This window comes from Gymnogyps californianus, chromosome 1, assembly GCF_018139145.2.
Source record: "Gymnogyps californianus isolate 813 chromosome 1, ASM1813914v2, whole genome shotgun sequence".
Taxonomy (NCBI): Eukaryota; Metazoa; Chordata; class Aves; order Accipitriformes; family Cathartidae; genus Gymnogyps; species Gymnogyps californianus.
The window spans coordinates 167,707,887-167,730,291 of record NC_059471.1 but is presented as its reverse complement, the minus strand read 5'-3'; the positions used below and the strand labels follow the sequence as shown (position 1 = coordinate 167,730,291).

Sequence of the window (22,405 nt, the reverse complement as noted above, 5' to 3'; positions counted from 1 at the left end):
AGGACAGACGCTGACGACCACGATGGCGCCGGCACGCAGCGGTGCCCCACGCCGCGGGCCGGTGACCCGGAGGCAGGCTGCGGCGGACAGCGAGGCCGCCGAGCCGCGGCGCTCCGAGAGCACAGCCACGCTGGCAGCCGGCAGCCAGGCAGGCGGCCGGGCCCACGGACAGACGGCGGGACGGCCGCAGGCAGCCGGGCACAGCCCTTACACGGCCCGCCCGTCCCCTCACAGGCCGCCCGCGCGCACCGGGCACGGCGCGCGTGCCCGCCTGCAGGGCGCCGCGCGGGGAGGCCGCTCCTTCCTCCCTCCCCGTGCTCTTCCTCCTCCCCTCCGCGGCGGAGTCCTCCAGCCTTCCCGGCGTGCCCCGCGCTCACCATAGAGCGGAGGGCCGGCCTCGCCGCTCGCTCTCTCTCGCTCGCACCGTGTGTGGGAGGCGGCGCGGCCGCGGCGACATGGCGGGCGTGGGGCAGGCGGGCAGCGCTGCCGCCGAGGCGGAGAAGCACCTCAACGGCGAGCTGCCTCCGGAGCCTGAGGACAAGGACGGCGCGGAGGGCGGCGCGGCGGGGCTCGGCGCGGAGGATGGTGCCAAGAAGAAGCGCAAGAAGAAGAAGAAGGGCAAAGCGGGCCCCGCGGGTAGGGACCGGGCCGCGCCGGGACCCTCCGCTGACAGGCCGGCGGGGCGGCCTGAGGGGGCCGCGACCCGGCAGACCGGGCCTCGCGCGCGGCGGCGAGCGGCCGTGGGTGGCTAAAGGGTCCTGCCGTGCGGGTAGGGTGATGAGCGCCGCCGAGGCCGCTGTCCCGGCCCGCGGCGGCTGTGTGGGATCCCCTCGACGAGGAGGGGGCTGGCGGGTGCCGGGAGGATGCTGCTGCCGTTCAGCAGCAGGGAAGCTATGGGGAGGGAAGTCCTCCCTGCTCCGGTGCGCGCAGGAGAAGCCACCCCTTCCCTCATCCCCTCCTATGCCCTGAGGGGCGAAAGGCGTAAGACTGCTGCTGTAGAAGTCATCCCGCATGATGGTGTCTCTGTACCCCTCCCAAGTTCTCTGAGAGAGCTGGAGCAAGTCTGGGCAAATAGTGCAAAGGAACTACGGTTTCGGTTTGTTTTAGCAGGCTAGCAGTTAGTGATGAGCATGCTGTGCGTTTATAATTATCTACTTCACGCCCATATTATCTCACAAGAGCAGGCTGCTGCTATGGCAAGAAGAATTAGTTACCCTGGCAGAAAAAAGGTAATCGGAAGCGTCTGGATAATGCTACCTTTATACGCAAGTTTCCATAACAGTACCTGTCACTGTAGTGCCCTACAATCTTACACATTGTGTCTGCTAAAAAAAAAAAAAAAAAAAAAAAAAAAAAAAAAAGGCAGCATGTGCTATGGTATCTGTAGGATGAGTACTGCATAATATTTCTATAAAGTTTTGGGGGCTATTTTTCACTAATGTGGAGCTATCCTTTTACTGTAACTCATACTTTAATTTTACAAATAGGACAAGAAACAGATAAAGAAATGGAAGGTGCTCTTGATGATGTAGCAAAACAATTGGATAAACAAGCACTGGAGGAGAAAGAAAAAGATGATGATGATGAAGGCAAGTGTAACTTATCTTTTCTCTTGACGTTTCCAGTTTCAACTTCTTCCTAGACTCCCATTTTAACAAACCTTTTACAGATGCTTTTTGGGTTTGTGGGTTTTTTTTTTTTTTCCTTGGGAGAGCTGAGATGCAACTATATATACTTTTTACGTTTTTGGCAACAATTTAGCTGTCACACATACATATATATAAAAAAACCCAGGCATAACAGCTTTGTTAAAGCTTCTTATTTTCAAGGATCTTATCACTGCAGGGAAATGTTTAGTTTAAGATAAGGTAAGCTATAAATCATTCTCACTTGCATTACCGTGGTCAGTATAAATTTATGTTCCAAATTATGTCTCTTACTCTTGGCTTAGAACAAAAAATACAGAGAAAATTTTAAGGCAGCATTTTAATTAACAGAAGGTCTTAGAGGCTTTACCAGTGACTTGAAACCTGTTCATCTGTAATCCTAATTTTTCATTAAAACTGAACTGGGGAGAGATTAATACACAAGCAAGGCATACATCTTGTGTGTTGCTTGTGCCATGCAGCTTATGTTCTAAGCAAGTGTCTTGGAAGTGTCTGGTATTAAAATCCAGCTGGATGCATCTTTTCTGTAGTAATATCAGATAAAAATGCTGTCTTTCCTTTGTTTTGATGAGTGGCTCTCAATAGAAATTAACATTTAAGAAAATACGTTTCTCAAGTTAGTAATTTAGTTTCCTTCTTGTCAATTAGCATTTAAAGTTGGCTCAGCACTCTAAAATGGGTCTTATTGTTCTGCTTAGAAATCTTCTTAGTTGACTATTGCTGGAAGTCATCATTCCAGGATTTAATTTAATAAATTAGATATAGAAGTTTAAAAAAATGAAATAAGTGTGCTGGGATATATAAAATTACAAATAAATTGATCTTTGAACATTATTAGTCTATATATAGCATCCAGTTTTATGCAATTACTTTCCATAGAAGTATATTCTGATAGATTGTTTTACGGTCTGTTTCGGGTTATGGAGTTGAAAGATAATACAATATGTGCTTTGCCATCGTTGCAACTAAAGAAAGAAGTATTGAGGGGGATAGTGAAAACTTTATACAATGAAAAAAATTCTTTGAAAATTATTAGAATAGTTGTAGTTCCATCTCAGGCGAAATAACATTGTTAGTCACAGATCAAGTGCTGTGTTCTTTTATACTTTTTACAGTATTAGCAATTAGTATTACAGTATTGAAAAATATAAAAAAAAATTAAGTGGTGCTGTCTCTGAAATAATATTCTTCCTTTTTTCCACATATTAGACTTGGATGTGTTTTTAGATAAACAATATTTTTTCAGAAAATAAAAATTGCTGAAAGTTTTTTGAAGACAATTATGTGTTCTTGCTTGTACTGGTTCTCACCACTTGCCATCTTAATTGTGTAGCTTCAGAGGTGTTGCTTAAAACATGGTGCTGCATTAGATTAAAACCACTAAAATATCTAATCCCTTTTTTTTTTTTTTACCTTGATAAGCCCATAACTGAGTGGCCTCAGAAATGAGACTGTACCTTTTGAAATCTGGGAGAGATTAGGAAGTGCTCTTCAGATTTCCATTGCAGTGTTAAAAGATGCTGATAGATAACATTTTTGCATCATATTAGGCTAAGTTATTAAACAGCTATACCAAAATGGCATGAGGTTGGGCTTCAGTTTTGCAAAGATCTTAAATTGCTTTTGTGGTGAAAATTTTTTTCGTTACCAGCTAAATAACCTGAAGACAAACAGGGTATTTGTCAGATGCAGTAGTTATGTTTCTGGCAACGCAGTTAGTCAGCAGCAGTCTTCAAGGACATGAAAGCATAGGCCTGGTTAGTTTGGCTTGCAGTTGGCAGATTCGCGTGCAGTGATGTATGAAAAAGCCACAATAAGCAGATAGCAACAGCGACAACATTTAAGAAATGGTGTACTTTTGCAGTTTAGGCCTAGCGTTTAAAAAAACCAATAATCCAAAGATCACTTGGTGAATGAACTGGAGTCATGTCTCATTCATTTCTTGATGAATAGTTTGAGCACAACTCAAGGTCAAGAGAAGTGTGGCAAAGTTACCACATTTTGAAGAAATTTATATGCGCTGTTAAGGGTTTTCAGCTGCCTATGAAATATGGATTGATGGAGAATCTAATAGACTGGACTACGTTGTAGTTACGCTAGTAGTACAAGTTATACTTGCAATTTTTTACAAAAAATTAATATACTTAATGCCAAAATGAGCTGGGGAGGGGCAGGGGTGACACATTACTGAAACTTGCCCCAGCTGCAGGATTACAGCACTCGCTATGGCATGAAAATGCGAATGACACTGACCATCATGAGAGGCTTGAAGTCTAGTGACTGGAACAACTGGTCAGTGTTTTCGTTTGGTTTTGTTTTTAAATAAATGAACAAATACAAGTTTCTGTATAAATGCATTCAAAATGGCAGTGCTTTGACTTGATTCTAGAAGTTCTTTCAATTTTACTGTTTGCTTCAGATAAAAATAAATGTTCTAAATGTAGATGACTAGTATTTACTTATTTTGAAATGAACTTGTGGTTAGGTCCAGAAGGTTTAATTAGATGGTATCGCATTAAAGAAATACTTCATTGTGTATGAAGTAACTAAGCATTAGGTGTAGCCAAATGTAAAGTCCACGGGGTTATTGTTAACTCCCAAATGTGACTGTAACATGGTGTGGCCCATTCTTAGTGCTTACATGCTGTGCTCTCTGAAAACCTCCCACTGGTACCTCCCACAACCAGTAGTTTTGCTCAGTGCTGGTTGTGACTTTTCATGTTATCTCCAGATTAAACTCATCCTGACCGAAGTGCTGTCATCTTTACTTGTTTGGGTTTTTTATCTTTCCAGGTGCATTAAGTTCCTTTCGGTGAAGCATCAGAAGCTGGGTTTGAAGCAGTAGTTCCTAGCTTTTTGTTAGCTGTTGTGTGTAATACAGTTCTCTCTCACGCCCTCCCCCAACCCCAGACATCTTTTTAGGTGAATTGAGAATAGAGGAATTTGAAGTAGGACTTTCTGAAAACTCTTTCCCTGAGCTGCTTTTTTTCTCTGTGTGGTGATATGTTTAAGTCATCAACTTTAGAAAGTATTTTCTTAGGTCTATGTTTGGTGTAGGGACTGAAAATGCTGATGGCAGCTTCTAGCTGTCTTCTTTTAATCCATTAAATTCTGCTGTGAAAGAAGTGTTTCCAGAAAGTCCAGATGGTTTTATGTCTCATTCAAAACTCTTTGGTTCTTTAAGGTTATTTTATGTTCACCTGAGCACTTTCTTTCCTGTAGATGGAGAGGGTGAAGGAGATGGAGCAACAGGGAAAAAGAAGAAGAAGAAGAAAAAGAAGAAAGGACGTAGGTATCAAGCACAAAAATAAAGATAGACTGCATGAATATTTGATATAAGCATGTGTAAGTGCTGTTCTTGGCAGTTGAAACAAATTTTGGGGTGCAGTTTGGGTTTGTAGGCTAAGTCTGGCTGACTTTTCTTCTTTCTGGTATCCCTGAATGCCACCTTGAGCATTGGCCAAATAAGGTCATATGAGGGCATCGTGATATGATGATGTTTTGGTAGAAGCCCAAATTCTAGTAAGGGGACCTTCAATAACTTGTACTGTTTAACTTTTATGGTTGAAATAAGATATGTAGTATTTCCAGTGTACCATATGTAAAACTTTCTTAAATTATACTCAACAGCTAAGGTCCAGACAGATCCACCTTCTATTCCAATATGTGATCTATTTCCCAGCAACATATTCCCGAAGGGAGAAGAATGTGAATACCCACCAACACAAGATGGGTGAGTGTTTTAAGCTTAAAAAAGAAATGCTGGATGTCATCTAGATGTGCTGAATTGCGAAACTGTTAATGTACAACTAAATGGACAAAGTGAGTTGTAACGTGCGCTTTTTTTTTTTTTTTTAACCTGGATCATCTAAGAACTTAGTAAATAGAAGTCTTCAGGCCAGAAATGTTCCTCCTTCCCTACCCTTTTAATTAAGGTACAGCCTATACGAGCAGAATTGCCATGAGGCAGGGGACCTTGAGACCCAGGGGACCAACAGAATTTCAATAGGCAGCTTGTAAGAAAAATACAGTCTGAATTAGAACTGAGAGAAGGTCTAAAATTTAGGGAGATGAGACACTGTTATGCAGCAGTTTTGGGGGCATCTAGATGTCAACTTCTTGTTATTTTTGTTTATTTATTTTTTGGTAGGGACATGTCAATCTCGGAGTATGAGACAGTTTAATTTAAAAGCCTAAGTGGTATATTCTGCACTTTGCTTCTCTTTGTTTGTATGAATATGTAGTTATTATAACCTAAACTGTTTTTTATAATTCATAGTGACGTGGGAATAATGTGCAATTTTACTAAACAAGCAACAACTTCTAGTGGTTTACTGGAACAGAGATCTGCATCCTTATATTTTCATAGGGTACTACTATTTCCTTATGCTTTGTTAGAAACTAGGATATGTCAGCTTGACTGAGTTTCCTGATTTTTCCTACATGAAGTGTTGTGGAAGGTCATGTTTTACTCGTGGGGGGGGCCAGGGTGGAATCAGCTTGAATTGCATGAAAATCTGAATGAGAAGACCAAGTATTACTGAAAACTTCCCAGGAAGTTTTGAATCAAAACTCTGAAAAAAATAGTTTAAGCCAAGGAGGGGGGGAGAGTAGATAAATATAAATATTTCTGAAAGCATTGTTTAGTTTTCAATGACTTTTTTTTTTTCCAGAATCAAATTACTTTGAAACGTTTATTAGTTGTTTAAAGTCAATACCTGTTCCTCATAGACTGTAAGCAACATAGTTAAGAGTGTCTAGTACATCCTATAAATTGTGTTCAGATATTCACAGATAATACGGTTTCATTTTTATGAGATTAAAATTTGGTTTTGAGGAAGCCTTTTCTTCTTTTTTAATGACTTCTATTTGATCACAAGGTGTGCTCATTTATTTGTAAATGACTGCCTTGTTTGTATGCACAGTATTAGCATGCTAATGAAGGACTTTCACAGGGTAGTCCTGACGGGCTGATGCATGAGTGATTCTTTCATGTGTAAGAGTTAAGTGTTTGTCTGTATATGCATATGCTACGTTCAGAAGGACATGATTTAAGCAATTCAGGAAATTAGATTATAAACGTCTTAAGCATGTTCATAGTTTATTTACAAATGACACACTATTTTTACACCTCTGTTACGTATCCAACTGTTGAAGATTAAATGTTTTACTCTGGGTTTGCTACTATTCATTTGAAATGAAAAAAAAAAAACACAACACAAAACGACAAAAACAAACCACCTTTTCTAACAGGATTTAAGTGGGGCATCTTTTCTGTACCAAGAATGTTCTGCTGTGAAAGAAGAATATACTCTTCTAAGGAACCTGAAATAGTTTCTTTATATAATTTGCTTAAGCAAATACATGCTTAGTTTTGTTCCTAATTTGAATGTTCAACTCTTATGATGCTACTTTAGCATTTCCGAACATAAGCAGCTACTTAAATTAGTAGCTGACATGAATGCTAGGTTATTTCCTATTCTGAATAATAGTTTCATTTTATGTATTGGTGGAGCATTTTTGTGCCGCTTCTTATTCATGCTGAGGTCAGTAGGGTTTTGTCTTTGATTTTTTTAAAGAGTGGCACTTCTAATCTTAACTCTGATGTCACATGCTTTCTAAAGTTACCTCTCATCAACCTAGAAGTGTGTATTTTGTGCAGCAAACTGAACTAGAAGCGGATATCATTCAATTTTCAGGGGAAAAATAGCAGACAGTCAATTCTGATATAGACAACAGACTAACAGCTTTGATATTTTTGTATCTCGGGTATTTAGTTCTGTTTGGAGGCTTCTGGTTTTTGTTGAGGACACCTGAATTTGAAATAATACGACAGGGAGGGTGGACAAGCTATAAGCAGTATTTCATGATACACTGATTTTGTTAAAGTGAGATTAAGGAATTCTTGTTCCTGCCTGCTTGTTTCTGCCCCTGTGCTGTTATCTGGGTTAAAATAATCTGGGGGAATTATTTTCTCAAATTCTTATCTTTGATCACTAAGTTCTAGTTTACAGCACAATCCTATAAAGATTTTCTGCTAGTGAAAACTAGGGGCTGTGAACTGGAGTGAAAAGATGGGAACAAATGGCTTGGAGCAAGAGGTGAGCTTCTTAAGCTGATTTATGTGGTAGCCAGCACATTGGGAAACTGTCCTCGGAAAAGCTTGTTAGCTCATGTACCTGTCAGAGGACTCAATATTTGGTGTGAGACTTTTATCTGATCAATTGATTTTTCGTGTGTCCTGAAGTGCTTAGGCCCAAGCAGGATTTCTTGTTGCCTCCTTTCCTGAGCTCTCAGATGGCGGTGGTGCAGCTTTGACAGCAAAATGCTTTGGGTCTGATACGGTATTTTTAAATGTAGAGGCTATTTTGTCCCCCACTTGTCTTGCATGGAGTGACTATATGCTGAAATACAGTAGGTAGAGAGAGAACGGCTTCCTGCCAGTTTGCTGGAGTTTCCACTTAAGTCCATGACTGATGGCAGAGCAGCTGCCCAGACTCTGTCAGCAGCTCTTGCTACCAGAGGGTGTTCCCTGCTGGAATCCAGAGCAGTCTGAAAGGATCCTCAAGTCCCTCTTCCCCACTCTTTTTCTGCAGTACACCTTTTCCATCTTCTTGTGCTGTGACTACTGTGCTGGCAGTGGTCCAATTTCCAAGTGCAGTAAGGGGGCTCAGGTGTTGCAGCCTGTTGCCTTTTCTTTTTTTTTTTTTTTTTTTGATGGAATTTACCAGTGTTAAGGCAAATTCTAAGAGTTGTATGTGTGATGCTTGCTATTGGAGCAGGAAAACTGCTCAGAAAAGTAAGCATGGGATTTCTCCTTTGCACTGTTTTTCCTTTATCTAAAAAGGAGCAGGAAGTTCAAGGGAAACAAGCAAAAGGGTCTCAAAATATTTGGATCCTCTGGTCATCCTGAGAAAAATGTTATAGAATAGCTTGTTATCCTCCTTTATCTTTTCAACTCTGCTTTAGGATTGCAGGCCTCTTAACACTGTATAAATACTCAGTTCAAAATGCAGCAAAAATGCAGGGCATAGTCTCTTGGCTCACTCATCCCTGTTTTTTGGCCGTGAAGGGAACTCTTAGAGTGGAGCCAAATTACATGTCTATGAAAGAGGTAAGTAGCTACACCTTTGGATTTCAAAAGTAATCCTATTCAGTTGTTTGCTTAGAATCAGCTCACTTACATAAAGGTAAAAGTTAATTTCTAAATTTGGAAACTTTGGCATAGTTCAGCATCTTTGGTCCATCTTGTCCATCATCCCTTTTCTTTTATGACTCACCTGCCAGGATGTGCAGCTATGTATTGTTTTTAGTAGTATTTGTCCTGCGTAGCATGTATGGAGTTCTTTGAGTTATCACTAGGGCTTTTTGCACCATTACAGGGCTCCAGTTTCACCATTTGAAGGGTATCTCTACTTTGTAGTCAGAAGAATAGTCTTTTAGTTAAGTTCTGACAGTTGCTGGAGTGCTTACATTACTTTTCTGTTTGTTTTGTTTGCTTTCTTGGAACCTTAGTTGTATGGTTTCTTGCATAATAAAAAAATATATTCAAACCTAATCTTATATTTGGTCTTGTATTGAAAATTGTTCTTGTATTTGTTGTATGAACCTACCAAAGAGCCAAAATGAGTGGTATTCTCCTGTAACAAATGTTAATTCACCATCCAGCGAATTTAGAAAGTAACTTCCTGGTGTGTGTCATAGTTACTATGCACTATGTTAGGTGTTATTACCTAAATATTCTGAGGATGAGCAAAAGTAATACTTGAACTGCAAGCTTATTGTCTCTGTGTCAGTAACAGTTTCTGGGCCAAGTAGCTACACTACAGTGCTGAGATTCTTCTCCATACAGGAAGAGCACTGTCTGAATGAGTAAGATTGTGCAAAAAATAAACTTTTTGCATGAGCAGAACATGTTGCAGTGACTTGCCCTGCTAAACTCAAGGTAGAATTGCAGGCATTGATATGAATTTTATACACCTGTTCTGTCTTTTTGAAAAGTATTATGCATCCTTCAAGCGCACTGCTTCTCTGGGCTTTTGGGAGGGTTGGGAAGTAAGGCTTTTGAAAATGTGAAGGGTATAATATGGTTCCTGGTGTAACTGAGTTTAATTTCTAGGTATATGTGATTATTTTTTTTCTGCAATGTTACTGACTTTTACAGGTGCCAGTCTGTGGTGCTGATAGATTTTTTTTTTTTTTTTTTTTTTTTTTAAAATAGGATTCCTTTATTCTGAAAATTTTATAGATCAGGATCTTTTCTGTTGCACAGGGGAATGTAGACCTGACTGGTTAATAAACATGTTGCAGGCTCTAGACAGAAGTTGTAATGACTACTGTAATTATAGTAAATTTTTATGACACTTTATTTATTTTGAAGGCGAACTGCTGCTTGGCGAACAACTAGTGAAGAAAAGAAAGCACTAGACCAAGCCAGTGAGGAAATCTGGAATGATTTTCGGGAGGCTGCAGAGGCACACAGACAAGTGAGGAAATACGTTATGAGCTGGATAAAACCTGGAATGACAATGATAGAAATCTGGTGAGGACACAGATCTCAGAGACCTCTGCTGTAGATTTTTCTTCGTTCTCCAGGGGGGGAGGGATTTAGTCTCAGTTTTGTGTGCTTAATTCACTGTGTCACGAGTGTTGGGGGGATTTCTGTTTGAAGTACACAACCAGTATCCCCAGTTATTCCTTTAAGTTTCCTCTTATAACATATTCTTTGCTTATGCAGCTTTACAGGGCCTGGGATCATACTGAGTTTCAAACTAAGCTTTCAGTTATGTTCACTTATTTTGAGCACATGCTTGATTTTAATGTTCAGTGCCTTGGCTACTCCTGCACATAAGTTCTGCAGCGGTGCTGAGAGAAGCAGCAATAGCGGTAGTAAACATCCTGGCTTTTGCCAGAATTGTCAGTGAAATGCTATGTGGACGAGCAATGCAGGTGCAGCCTGCGGCTGGGAGTGGGCGAAGAGGCATAAAAACTGCATGGCTGTGTACTCAGTCTTAGGGCAGGAAGATTTTGTCTATATTTAGTCTTCATTGACTGATGTTTTTGGAGAAACACAATGTTTCTTTGTGTTATTCTCAGTTGATAAGAAGTAACTGAGCAAATGGATTAAGATAAACATGAGTCTGATTAAGGTAAAGTTTGAAGAAATAATTAGCCTGGACTGGTTCTCTTGACTCTTCCAACTATTCCTTTTCCTATCCTTCAGTTTATCTAGAGTGAATGTCTCCTGTCCAAGTACTGCACTGATCCAGGACAGTTTAGCTTCCAAAATCAGGTGCTTTCAGGCTGGTATGACAGGACTGTGCTGACAAGAGCAGGATAGTAAGAAAGCTAATCAGAGCTGATCCCCAGTGTAACTGTGTGAGCATAACGGAAAGAAATAATATACCATTGGGAAAGTGGAAGAAAGACAGCTGCCTTAATAATCACTAGTCTGGCTGAAATAAATCTGTCCTATTGAATTATACAGTTTGACTGTTATAAGCAATAATTTTCTCAAAACATGACTTTTCTTCCTAAAGTACCTCAGGCTATGGGGACTTGCCTATTAAAATAAGCTCTCTTCTTTTTCCAGATTGCTCTGAGTGAATGGCTTTCTTAAATAATATCAGAGTACGGTGCACTGATGCGAGCTGCAGTTTACATCATTCACTGCCACTATAGGAGTATGCGCTGGTGGACGTGTATTTGTAGCTTTCCAGTAGCTAACAGCTTGAGAGTAGACAAAAACCAAGAACAAATGCTAGTCTCATAAGGTTTTATTTTATCACAGTTATCACTTAAACTAAAAAAAAAAATTGTTATCCTTCTTTAATTAGAGATTTTTTTAATACATAAGAGGACTATACTATTGCCTTTTTTCTTTCTTTCCTTTTTCTTTTAAATCCCAGTAATTGAAAACATGTATTTAATTTGCCTTAACTTTAGTTGTATAACCTCTGCTGCTCAGGAAGGATAGGTTAAATGTAGCTTGTAAAGGATGGGTATTTTAAATTTAAAGTAAAAACACTAGTGAAGTACTCAATTTTGCCCAAGAAAGGGTAGAAGAAACAGCACCAAGAACTAAAGATCGTTATGTTGTACTTGTGTTTTCCAGTCTAGGGTCTCCTTCTAGTGAGCATACAAGTAGTTTAAGATTTCAAATTAAAACATTTGCTTGGCTGTTTTTCTGAGGTTTTGTTCTTGCATTGATTTATTTGAAGTCATCATAAGAAATATTATTGACAACTGTTACGTTCTTTTTTTCTTGTCTCTCCCCTCTGCCTTTTAGTGAAAAACTAGAAGACTGCTCACGTAAGCTGATAAAGGAAAATGGTTTAAATGCAGGTCTTGCATTTCCTACTGGATGCTCTCTGAATAATTGTGCCGCCCACTACACTCCCAATGCTGGAGATCCAACGGTCCTGCAGTACGATGATATTTGCAAAATAGATTTTGGGACACATATTAGTGGTTAGTTTGCGTTTATGAATTAAAAACTTTGAGGGCATTCTTCAGTTCAAAGACTATGAAGCTAATTAACTTCTGCTGATTTCAGGTCGTATTATTGACTGTGCTTTTACAGTCACGTTCAATCCAAAATATGACAGACTATTACAAGCTGTAAAGGATGCCACAAACACTGGAATAAAGGTAAGATCATTATGTAAGTGATTTACCAAGTCTTTTACAGTAAACTTTGCAATTATTTTCCATTTATATTTGCACTTTATTTTCAGTGTGCTGGAATAGATGTACGTCTCTGTGATGTGGGGGAGGCCATACAAGAAGTTATGGAGTCTTACGAGGTTGAAATTGATGGCAAAACATACCAAGGCAAGTTCTTTCCTTTATATAAGGATAGTTGCTCTTAGAGTATATATATTTATACAAATATTGATTTATTTGTATCATATTGAAAAGACCTCTGTACTAGAAGTATGGTATCAGTGACTTGCGTAAATAGGTGTTTCCGGCTGGCTTGCCATTCCTCTGGAGGAAGATTCTTGGCTTATTCTTCCAAGTACTGTATCTTTTAACAGATAAGATGAAGGCTAAACAACTGTTTCAAAATGTACAAGTAATTTGATACCTGCTGTTTGGCTTATTAATAAACTTTTGTTACTGTTGGAGTTGCTAGTCTTTAATAATGAAGTTTTGATACAGCATACAAAACTAACTTGTGTCTTGGCTGGAATTTGTACAAGATGTGTGGATAGTTTTGTGTTTAGTTCCTCTGCACTGTGATGTGTCACTATTGTATTTTCAGTATGGGCTAACAAACCAAATTGCTTTAAAGGGTTTAATGTGTTAGGAAATTGCCTGTAATATTAATGTTTTCTTCAAAAGTGAAACCAATTCGCAATTTGAATGGACACTCGATTGGGCCGTATAGGATACATGCTGGAAAAACGGTGCCCATTGTGAAAGGAGGAGAAGCCACAAGAATGGAGGTAAATGGAGTTCTTAAATCTTTCTGTTAAGTTTCCCCAGCTGTCACAGCAACAATAATATTTCCTGTGCAGTCCTAATGTGTAGTATTTGTGATCCTGGTGGATAATAGCAGCAGAGGAAAAACTTTGCTGTACTTTGTAGTGTTCCTGTAAAGGAGTGATCACTCTTGTTTCATCTCAGTGGCTTCTCCATTTAGCCCTGGAGTGTTCGGGTATTCTGGTATATATCACTTTCTGAAATTGAAATTGAAGCCTTGGAACCTTGCTATTTAAAAAAAAAAAAACAAACAAAAAACAAACCCCACCAAACAACAAAAAAACCCCATTGAAATCTGAATGGACTTAGTGATGCTTACAGAAACTCTTGCATATTTATTTCTTAATGTGTATATGTTACTTAAATGCAGTGTTGGAATGTTGCATTTAAGAATGTTGCACTTAGGAGCAGGGAAAAAGACAGGAATTCAGATTTTGGAGTGAACATGAGGGACCAGAGTTTTCCTGAAAGGTGTTTGGACTTGCCAGTTATTCACACTTTCCTTGTTTGTTCACTTTGTTATTAAAAAGACAAAATAACAATCTTATCTTGCTCAGGTAATTCTTGAGAAATATTTCTGTAGTGTTGTAGCTTTGGATGACTTTTTGCAAGTACAGTTAGATATGCTATCTTGAAAAGCTTCCAGTGCAGTTTTTCTTTGCAGATAAAAAATAATTAAGCTTATTTCTAGTTAATGTAAGAGGCTAGATGAAAGATGTTGTTTGAATAGCGTTTTGGAGCGGCGGAAGAGAAACTACTGTACATGATGTGGCAAACTACCAATCGGAAAGGCAGTATTAAAATATGTAACTTGAGATTTAGGCACCATTTTGATGTAAGCTTGCATTCTAACAAGATAAGAAGGATTATTTAAAAGACTGGTAATGAGATAAGAAGCTTTTAATTTCATTCTAAGCCTGATGACTGATCAGCAATGATCACTAGTAAGCCTATCGGAGTAAATAAGACATGTAAGAGCTGAATAGGGACAGTTGTGGTCTGGACAGGATTGTTTTTGAGGTAGGCTCACTGTCATCACCCAAAACTTGTATAATCATTGCTGATCACCTCGTTAATGATGTAAGCAAAAAGGCAAAGTTTTAACTATGATCTTATCTATAGGAGTGTGCAAAGGGATTAAAGAGTACTGGAAAAGGAACGTAGAAAAAGCCTGTGTGCCCTTCTTGTTTTAGCTTAGTGAATGGTTAGGTCTTGTGTATCATCCATCATCAGCATATTACTAGTATAAAACTTAAGTGTTCTTTAGGCAAATCTTACTTAAAGATTTCAGAGCTTTGAGATTGTTTTAATTGAATATCCAAACACTGGGGAGAAGACATTTTTTAATTTCTTTAGCTTCTGTAGGTTACTTAGGACACAATCCTACATTGTTAAAGACAGTGAGTTTTGCCAATGAAGAATGTGGAGCATAGCCAAGCTCTTACTGTACTGTACTAATTATAATATGAAACTGCAATCCAATGAGTTTTTTGTGATGGAGAGAAATAGAGCCTGTGATGATCCTTATTCTGAAAAAGTGGGTGTAAAGTGAATTTTTTTGTGGCATTGTGTGTGGGTTTTTGTGGTTTTGTGTTTTGTTTTGGTTTTTTTAAATGAAATCAGTTGAATATTCAGGGGCATCTTTAAGAGTTTGTCTTGAATTTGAAGCCTGTGTTACTGCTTTTCATATGGCTTCTTATTTTTGGGTTGTGACTTTCAAAGTAGCTTAATAAACTGAAAAACCCAGCTCCCACTGTCCGTTTAATGTTTGATGCCCTATCTTGTTAAGTCCCTTTCACAGTCCTACTGTTAAGGATATGTGAATGCACTTGGCAGAAATGAGTTTATATAATGGCATTTCAGTATGTTCTTGGCTAGAATTTTGATAATGCCCTTGCAGATATATATCACCTTCATTTCTTGAAGAAATTCATCTTGTGGAGTGGAAATGAGCAGGTTAAGGGTTTATACTAGCAGCTGTTACCAGAAAATTCTTGCAGAAATTGGGCAGAAAGTTCTTCAGTGCAGTAAGTCTCTGTAATCAACATCTATTTGCTATGTCTAAACTATACATTTCCTAGGACTTCTATCTGAATAGCAAAGGAGAATTACTTCCAGTTAGCAAATGTTTTGCAGCAGAATGTAGTTTCTTAGCTATGTTAGATGTATGCTTTGACAATGTTTTAACTGCAGTGACTTTGAGAAATTGTGACTAGAAATGTGCTGATATTTATGGCTTGAAACAAATAAAATGGTACTAACATAAATACCTGATGATTTGGAGATGTCTGTAACTTTACTGTGTGAAATCTCCGTGTTGAATTTTTCTCTACATTGATTTGGTGATTGAATCTATTCACGTTTAATTACTTGTATTCAGAAGTTGTTATGCTGAAATTGTTATATCAGAATGGCCCAATGTCACTTACTTTCATATTGCAACGTTCCCTTTTTTTTTTTTTCTCTCCTTAGGAAGGTGAAGTATATGCTATAGAAACCTTCGGTAGCACAGGAAAAGGTGTTGTCCATGATGATATGGAGTGTTCTCATTATATGAAGAACTTTGATGTTGGGCATGTGCCAATAAGGTTGGATTTTGTAGTTGTTGTTTTTTGTGGGTATATTGTGCTAGAGCTACCACCCTCTTAGGGTTCAAATTTGATACAATGCAGGTTTTTCACTAATTACTAAGGCTGTCAGAGGACTCAAAGGGTGGTGTTAGCAATGTTCTTGTTATGAAATATGTTCTGATTGTGTACATCTGGAACAATATGGAATTATTCCAAAGAATCTGGAAATGGAGAAAATACATTATTATGGCTTCAGAAATCTAGATTGTTTTTTAACAATCTTACTATCATTAGTAATTTTTTTATAATTAATTATATATAGCTAATGTTTGTATATTAGTCTATATATTAAATGTATAGATTTTTTTTAAAAATCAACATCTGTATTATGGTTATGTGCCACAATCTTTGTCTTAGTGCTGCAGAATATATCAAGCTATTCATGTAATCTGTTTTGTTTGTATGGATGTTTTGTGGGCTTTAAGTTCTTGTTTCAGTGTATTGCTATAAAAGGAAATAGATTATTAATTTTCAGTTTTCACTGGGATTGCATTTTGGCATTTCTAGGAGTGCAGCATATTTTCTGAAGTGAAGGCTATTATGGTTAGAAACATAGCAGGCAGACGTGCTTTTCCAGATAGCTCTATTTTGTTATCATAGAACAGTCTAGTAATATGGAAAAGGCAGGGGGTGGGGTGGTGGAGAATTAGCCTAAGGGTTGGAAAGGAACTGCTTATGTTTGGAAAGAAGTTTATTTCTTAGAAGATCTATAAATCTCTAATTTTTATGCTTATATATTGTAAGAAGTATGAATAAAAAGCTTACCAAGTATTTGACTTCAGAAGTAAAACTTCAGTGTTGTAAACCACGAAGCTTAAGCCTAAATTAGTTCAGATTATTAACCACTTTGGATCAGGAAGAATTCTGTTTTTCTTTATAAAATGAATCGTCCTTTTATTATTTAAGAGAATTATTCCTGTCACTGCGTTTAGTTTTGCTTGCGTAGTTAGATGCAGATACGTTCACAATCTAACTTTCCCTATTTGAAATGGATGGCCAGGGTGTTTGGCAGCATTCAGATTTGTTTTGAAGGATATCTTTTTGCAGGAGGAAAATGCACTTTCTTTTGTGAACAGAACACCTCATTGATGTAGAAAGACATCCCAAGACTGGGCAGTCTTAAAATACTTTGAAATTTAACCCTTTTCTTAATTGCTGTGTTTTATTTCTGTAGTGAATGCTTGCTGGTGATACCTCTTTCTTCTCAAACATGTTCTTTTTTTCTTCAGGCTTCCAAGAGCAAAACACTTGCTAAACGTTATCAATGAAAACTTTGGTACTCTTGCCTTCTGCCGCAGATGGCTAGATCGCCTGGGAGAGAGTAAATACCTAATGGCATTGAAGAATCTGTGCGACTTGGGTATAGTGGATCCATATCCTCCCTTATGCGACATTAAAGGCTCATACACAGCACAGTTTGAGCATACTATACTGTTGCGCCCAACGTGCAAGGAGGTTGTCAGCAGAGGAGATGACTACTAAACTCAAAGCCACCTCAGCACCTTTATACTCTAGGCTTTGTTGGAACATACTATACCAGAATTAATTTGCAACATATTGTCTGTTTTAACAGTGGACTGATGTAATACTTTCCATATTTGGAAAGGAAGGAATTTAATCAAAGGCAAGTCTTCTAATGTAACTAACCAAGGAAAAAAGCTTTCAGGCCTTTAGAAATATTTCAAAAATTACTTATTTTTTCTGTTCAGGGAAATACGTGCTATAAAGCTCAATTTTTAGTTTGGAATGAGTTATACATTTTGTTTTGAACATTTATGATAAAAGATGCTTTTCAAATATTTATATTACCATATTCCTACTTGAATGCTTTGAATGACTACACCTGATTTCTGTGCCCAAGTCCTCTATGATATTGCCTTTTAAACTTCCTGGAATCCATTTTGTAAAAAATAAAGACAAATTTTCAGATCTAAAAATATATATACTTTTTAGAAGTCTGGTTATGATTCTGGTCAGGAGTCTGCTGGGAAACTGCTCTATTAAATATTTTACAAACTTGATTTGTCACTTCTTGTCTTGAAACTGGACCTGTCTTACCCTTAATACGAAACTTGGCCTTTCAGTGCTTATTTAAATAGTCTTGTCAGTGCTGGGATACAGGGCAAGAAGTCATCAACTCTTTGCAGGACAGAATGTGACAGCTTCAGTAAAGGTGCGCGGTGTGATTTGGTTTTGAGTGTGCCAGTCTTCAGTTTAGACTTCAGCTGTATTAGAACATGTCTCATGCATTTGGTGGTCTCTGTTGCTGTTATCAGCAACATGCAACTTCAAGCTGAAGTCAACTGTGAATATTAGTATATATCCCTACGTATTCTTTGCCATTGGCATGCCCTTTTGCATGGAGTAAAATTTTTCCTTCGTGTGATTCCCAGTGTCCTTAAAGTTCACAGTTGATTGGACAAGTTGTGGGGACAACAAAAGCATTAATTTATTTTGGAGTGTTAAAAGTTCTTCCATACAGGCAAACTAATCTGGAGTATTTGATGTTTTCTTGACATAAGAGGTCATTATCTGTCTTCCTGCTGCAGTCAATCTGACTGCTGAATCTCATTTGTAAAGGTAAATTAAATCCCATGGCTCTTCAGGCCTAGATGCCGTATGTCTTCCAGTACTGTATATTTACCTCACAACTTGCATATTAAAATTTTACATAGTTACCGGTAACAAAAATCACAGCTTCTTTAATAGGTCAATAACAGTGCCTTAAACATAACTGCTTAGGAAACAGACACTTCACCTACTCCTTTATAGTGACAACCTGTTTTTATTTATAGAGGAGTTTGTATTAGTTTAGAAATATCAGTTCTTTCTCTGTCTTTGGGTAAAAGCTGCATTTTTGTCCTTTAAAACCCGAGTATGAGAGCTGCAGTTTAGAGGGGAGCAGGGTCATGTGCTGCCTACAGTTTAAAAATAATAGACATTGGTGGGTTTTTTCCCTGATTGTAAGTATTGTTTAAACTTAGTACTGTTTAAACTTGTAGAAATAGATGAAATAGGATACTGAAATGTGTATTTCTGTTGTTGCTGTTTGGGAGTCTTGGCATCCCAGCAATGAATTTTAAGTAATTTATGCAGCTGTGTGGGCATGTGTGTCTCAACTTCCAAACAAACAGTAGCGAGTGTACGCGCTTGTAACTTGCAAAGTAAAAACTGGCACTAGAAAGAATCTGTGACAAACAGGGTTGCTGGGTACATTAGCTGCTGCTATTTTTATTTATGCTAACAGGACCATACTGCTGATGCACTTTTTGACTTGATATGAGCAGGTTCTGGTAGAATGGATGGCTTCCAGCCCACTTACCTATTTTTGTAACAAGCCTGGTTACTACAAATTCTGCTAGAAACATGTAAGACACATCTGCTTCAGTTCTTAGCCTCTTATCTGCTAATTCTAGACTTTTCTCTCTAGAAAGATAGTCTGTTAGTAGCTCAGTGACACTTGATACTGTTCCTACAGCTTAAGGCTTTATCTTCACTGATGGTTACTTCAAGAACACTTAGTATTACAGATCAACGATTTGTTTTCCTCCTTTTGTCTTTTCTTTTACCTGAACGTAATGGGAAGATCGGACTATGGCCTGTTCTTTTAACTTTTTAACTTACTGGCTGCTTGCTAGTTCACATATGGAAGCTGATAATCATGCATAACAAGTTGTAGAGGAAATGCCTCAGAAGAACATGATGATTATTTGTTGCCATTGAATTTAATTGGATTTGTCTGGATACATGCTTCCTGTGCTGCTGACCATCCTGCATTTACACTTGTCAGTATAGAAGGTAAGCCCTATTTGTACCTCCTCCTTGCCCCTTGCATTTAAAAAAAAAAAAAAAAAACAAAAGTTCCTCTACTGCTTTCATGCTCTTTAGGCTGCCTTTTCCTGTCGCTGGAAGTGTAGTTATAAAGTCCTGGCCACACTGTCTGATAACTGGACTGTACTGTCTTGCCACTTGACAAAATCAAAAGTTTATCAAAGACTTTTGAGCCAGATATTGAAGTCTGTCTTCCTCAAATACCCAGAAGATGGGGATGTTTCTCGAGTACGTGCAGCACCAGAAATGGTAACAGTTTTTGTAAAGAGTACATTTATTAGAGGTGCCAGAGAGTTCAGAACCTACTTTGCAGGGTTTTCCCTTCATGCAGACCCTGTGAGACACACGTGTCATTAGAGAATGTACAGCTTGACCTTATATGATCTGTCCTTTTGATGAAGGTATGGCCTAAGGTTTCCCTAACCAGGAGACTAATTTTAGACTCGGATGTGGGGTGTGGGTTTGGTTGGTTTGGGTTCTTTTCCTTGCTTTTTGATCACCTGCTTGAATAAGTCTTCAACATGAGTAAGTCTTCTGTTAGTTTCATGGAGCCTTGTACTCGTTTTCTGACTGCAAAATAGCAAAGTTACTTTGTCTTGTGTTTAACTGCATTAGCAGCACCCTAGTGCGGTGCACATGCTGGCTGTGGGCAGCAGGCGCTGTCAGTTTGCGGCAGTCTTTACCAGGTTGTTGAGACATTTAAAGCCAGCCCCCTCTACCTGCACGAAAGGAGCAGGATGAGGCAGAAACTGTTGACTGCAGCTTGCAAAAGCAAAGTGAACTTGACTTTGTCCCAGACCAAAAAGCTCTATTGCGTTAGAGTTTAGGTGAAAGCCTCTAGCAGTTGCCAAGAAAACGACTGCCTGTAGCCAACGGCGAGCGCTGGAGCTGCCCTGGCACTTTCCCTTGGGCAGCGTGCCCCTTGGCTGGAGCTGGGCGCAGGACCGCACGGCACGGGAGGCCCTGTCGAATGCCTTTTATAGCCTGGGACGGGGAAAAGAGAGGGCTGGTGGATACAAACACAGCCAGCCATAAAGTGGAAGTCTTGCGTGGAGTGATGGGTTTGGTCGTCTGCTTCTCAAGGCTTCTACAGCTTGGGTACTTTGTAGAAAATAAAAAAATTCTGTTAAAACTACAGGGGCTTCCCATCTAAAGGCCAGATTCTGCTGCTTTTACGTGAGTCGAAGAGGTAGTAGTATTCAGAGTCACAGGTCTCCTTTTTAAAACTATTTTTCTCCTTGTGTGTTGATGGTAGATTTCCTTGGAGTTTCGCACTTCACATTTTGGCTTAAAAATACCACCTTACAAGAAAGATCAGGGGTTTCCCTTTTTAGTGGCAGATTTTATTAAAAATGAAAATAAACTTGGTGCTAAGTAGCAACTGTAAGGTATATCCCTAGGGTTGTACTCTTCTACTTCAGACCCTAGCTTGTGAAATAACGAAGCAGTTCTAGCACTAGCTTCGTGGAAGCTGCTGTGTAGCAACCTGGCTTGCAAGGGAGCAGGTATTTTAAGGGTGAGTATAACTCTAACTTTTCAAAGAGGGAGCCGAAATCGGGCATCTAGGGAGGGAGGTGAAGTTGCTGTCACAGTGAGAAAACTACTGTTGTGTCTTCCAGCTTCATTGTGTCATATTACCTTCAGTATATCAAAATAATATCCGTATTACAGAACAGTACAAAAACAGTAAGATGGTGTCATGGAAGCCTAATGATGTGATGTGTAAACATGACTGGAATTTGTTAATTTGATTTTTACAGGTGGTGTTTGGAGGCAGAGGAACTTTGCCAAATCCTACTTACTTCAAATATTTTTCTTACAGGAAGGAAGAAGAGAGTTAGGCTTTTTATAGTTAATCATTTGCCAGGATTTTGCACTTCCAGCTTGTTGGTACTCGGCGTTCTGTGGAACATCAATCAGCTGTCCATAAACAAAGGCAGGCAGTATATTTTCTTAAGTCGTTCACAAAATAATGTTTCTGCCAAATGGTTTTATGAAGGTGTGTTTAGAGATAAAGACCATGTAACTTGAGAAGAGCATGGCATGCTTTGAAGTAGGATGTTATTTTTATATGAATTTTTTCTAGAGAATATTTTTTTTTCTGCAGGGAATCAAGAGGCGGTTCTGTTTTTATAATTTGAAATGTTTGAGTACTTCTAAAGTAAAAGAAAAATAATTAGACAACTGTGCTGTGACTCAAGATTTTTCTAGCAAAAATTGATTTGTGTTTTAAGTTAACTCTTATAACTAAGGTTAAAAGTCATATAGCTTTTAGCTTTGCTTTTATACTGATGCTGACTTCTCTCCTTTTGCAAAGCTACAGCGCTTTAAAAAAAACCTAACTGCATATACTAGTCAGAAGTTAAAATAAAGCAAGCCTTTTGCCTAGTTGTTTTTGAGCTTTAGCAGTCTGCTTCCCCAGTTTTTGAAATTACCATTTTTTCTCAGGCCAAATCTCTGAATCCCTTAAATTGGAGAGAGCTATATAGAAGCCTGATTTACCACTAGATAAAAGTGAAGACACATAATCCCACTGCATGCTGTCTGGATGCCTATATCTATTACCACCTGGGACTGGAAAATGGTATTGTTTTTCAGTTTAAGAATGGGCTAATTTTGACTCCAGTGTGTTGGAGTGCACTCTCAGCAAGTTTGCAGACGATACAAAGTGGGGAGGAGTGGCTGGTAGACCAGGTGGGGGCACTGCCACCCAGAGAGTTGTGCTGCCAGCCAGAGGGACCTGGACAGGCTGGGGAAATGGGCCAACAGGAACCTCATGCAGTTCTGCAA

At 38.9% G+C, this 22,405-nt stretch overlaps 1 protein-coding gene across 3 annotated transcripts; it reads left to right on the top strand.

Moving 5' to 3' along the window:
* The first annotated feature begins 424 nt into the window (after positions 1-424).
* METAP2 (methionyl aminopeptidase 2) lies at positions 425-17,805 on the top strand. 3 transcript variants are annotated; one of them, XM_050913072.1, is made up of 11 exons: positions 425-627; positions 1,494-1,589; positions 4,890-4,955; positions 5,298-5,400; positions 10,048-10,209; positions 11,956-12,137; positions 12,223-12,317; positions 12,404-12,500; positions 13,014-13,117; positions 15,627-15,742; positions 17,014-17,805. In XM_050913072.1, the coding sequence occupies exons 1-11, from the start codon at positions 456-458 to the stop codon at positions 17,264-17,266; spliced, it is 1,446 nt and encodes a 481-aa protein (XP_050769029.1). In that variant the 5' UTR covers positions 425-455; the 3' UTR covers positions 17,267-17,805. The 3 variants fall into 3 exon arrangements, with proteins under 3 accessions (XP_050769029.1, XP_050769021.1, XP_050769039.1); XM_050913064.1 differs by having other exon boundaries at positions 425-636; positions 1,488-1,589; XM_050913082.1 differs by lacking the exon at positions 4,890-4,955 and having other exon boundaries at positions 425-636; positions 1,488-1,589.
* Positions 17,806-22,405: the final 4,600 nt, after the last annotated feature.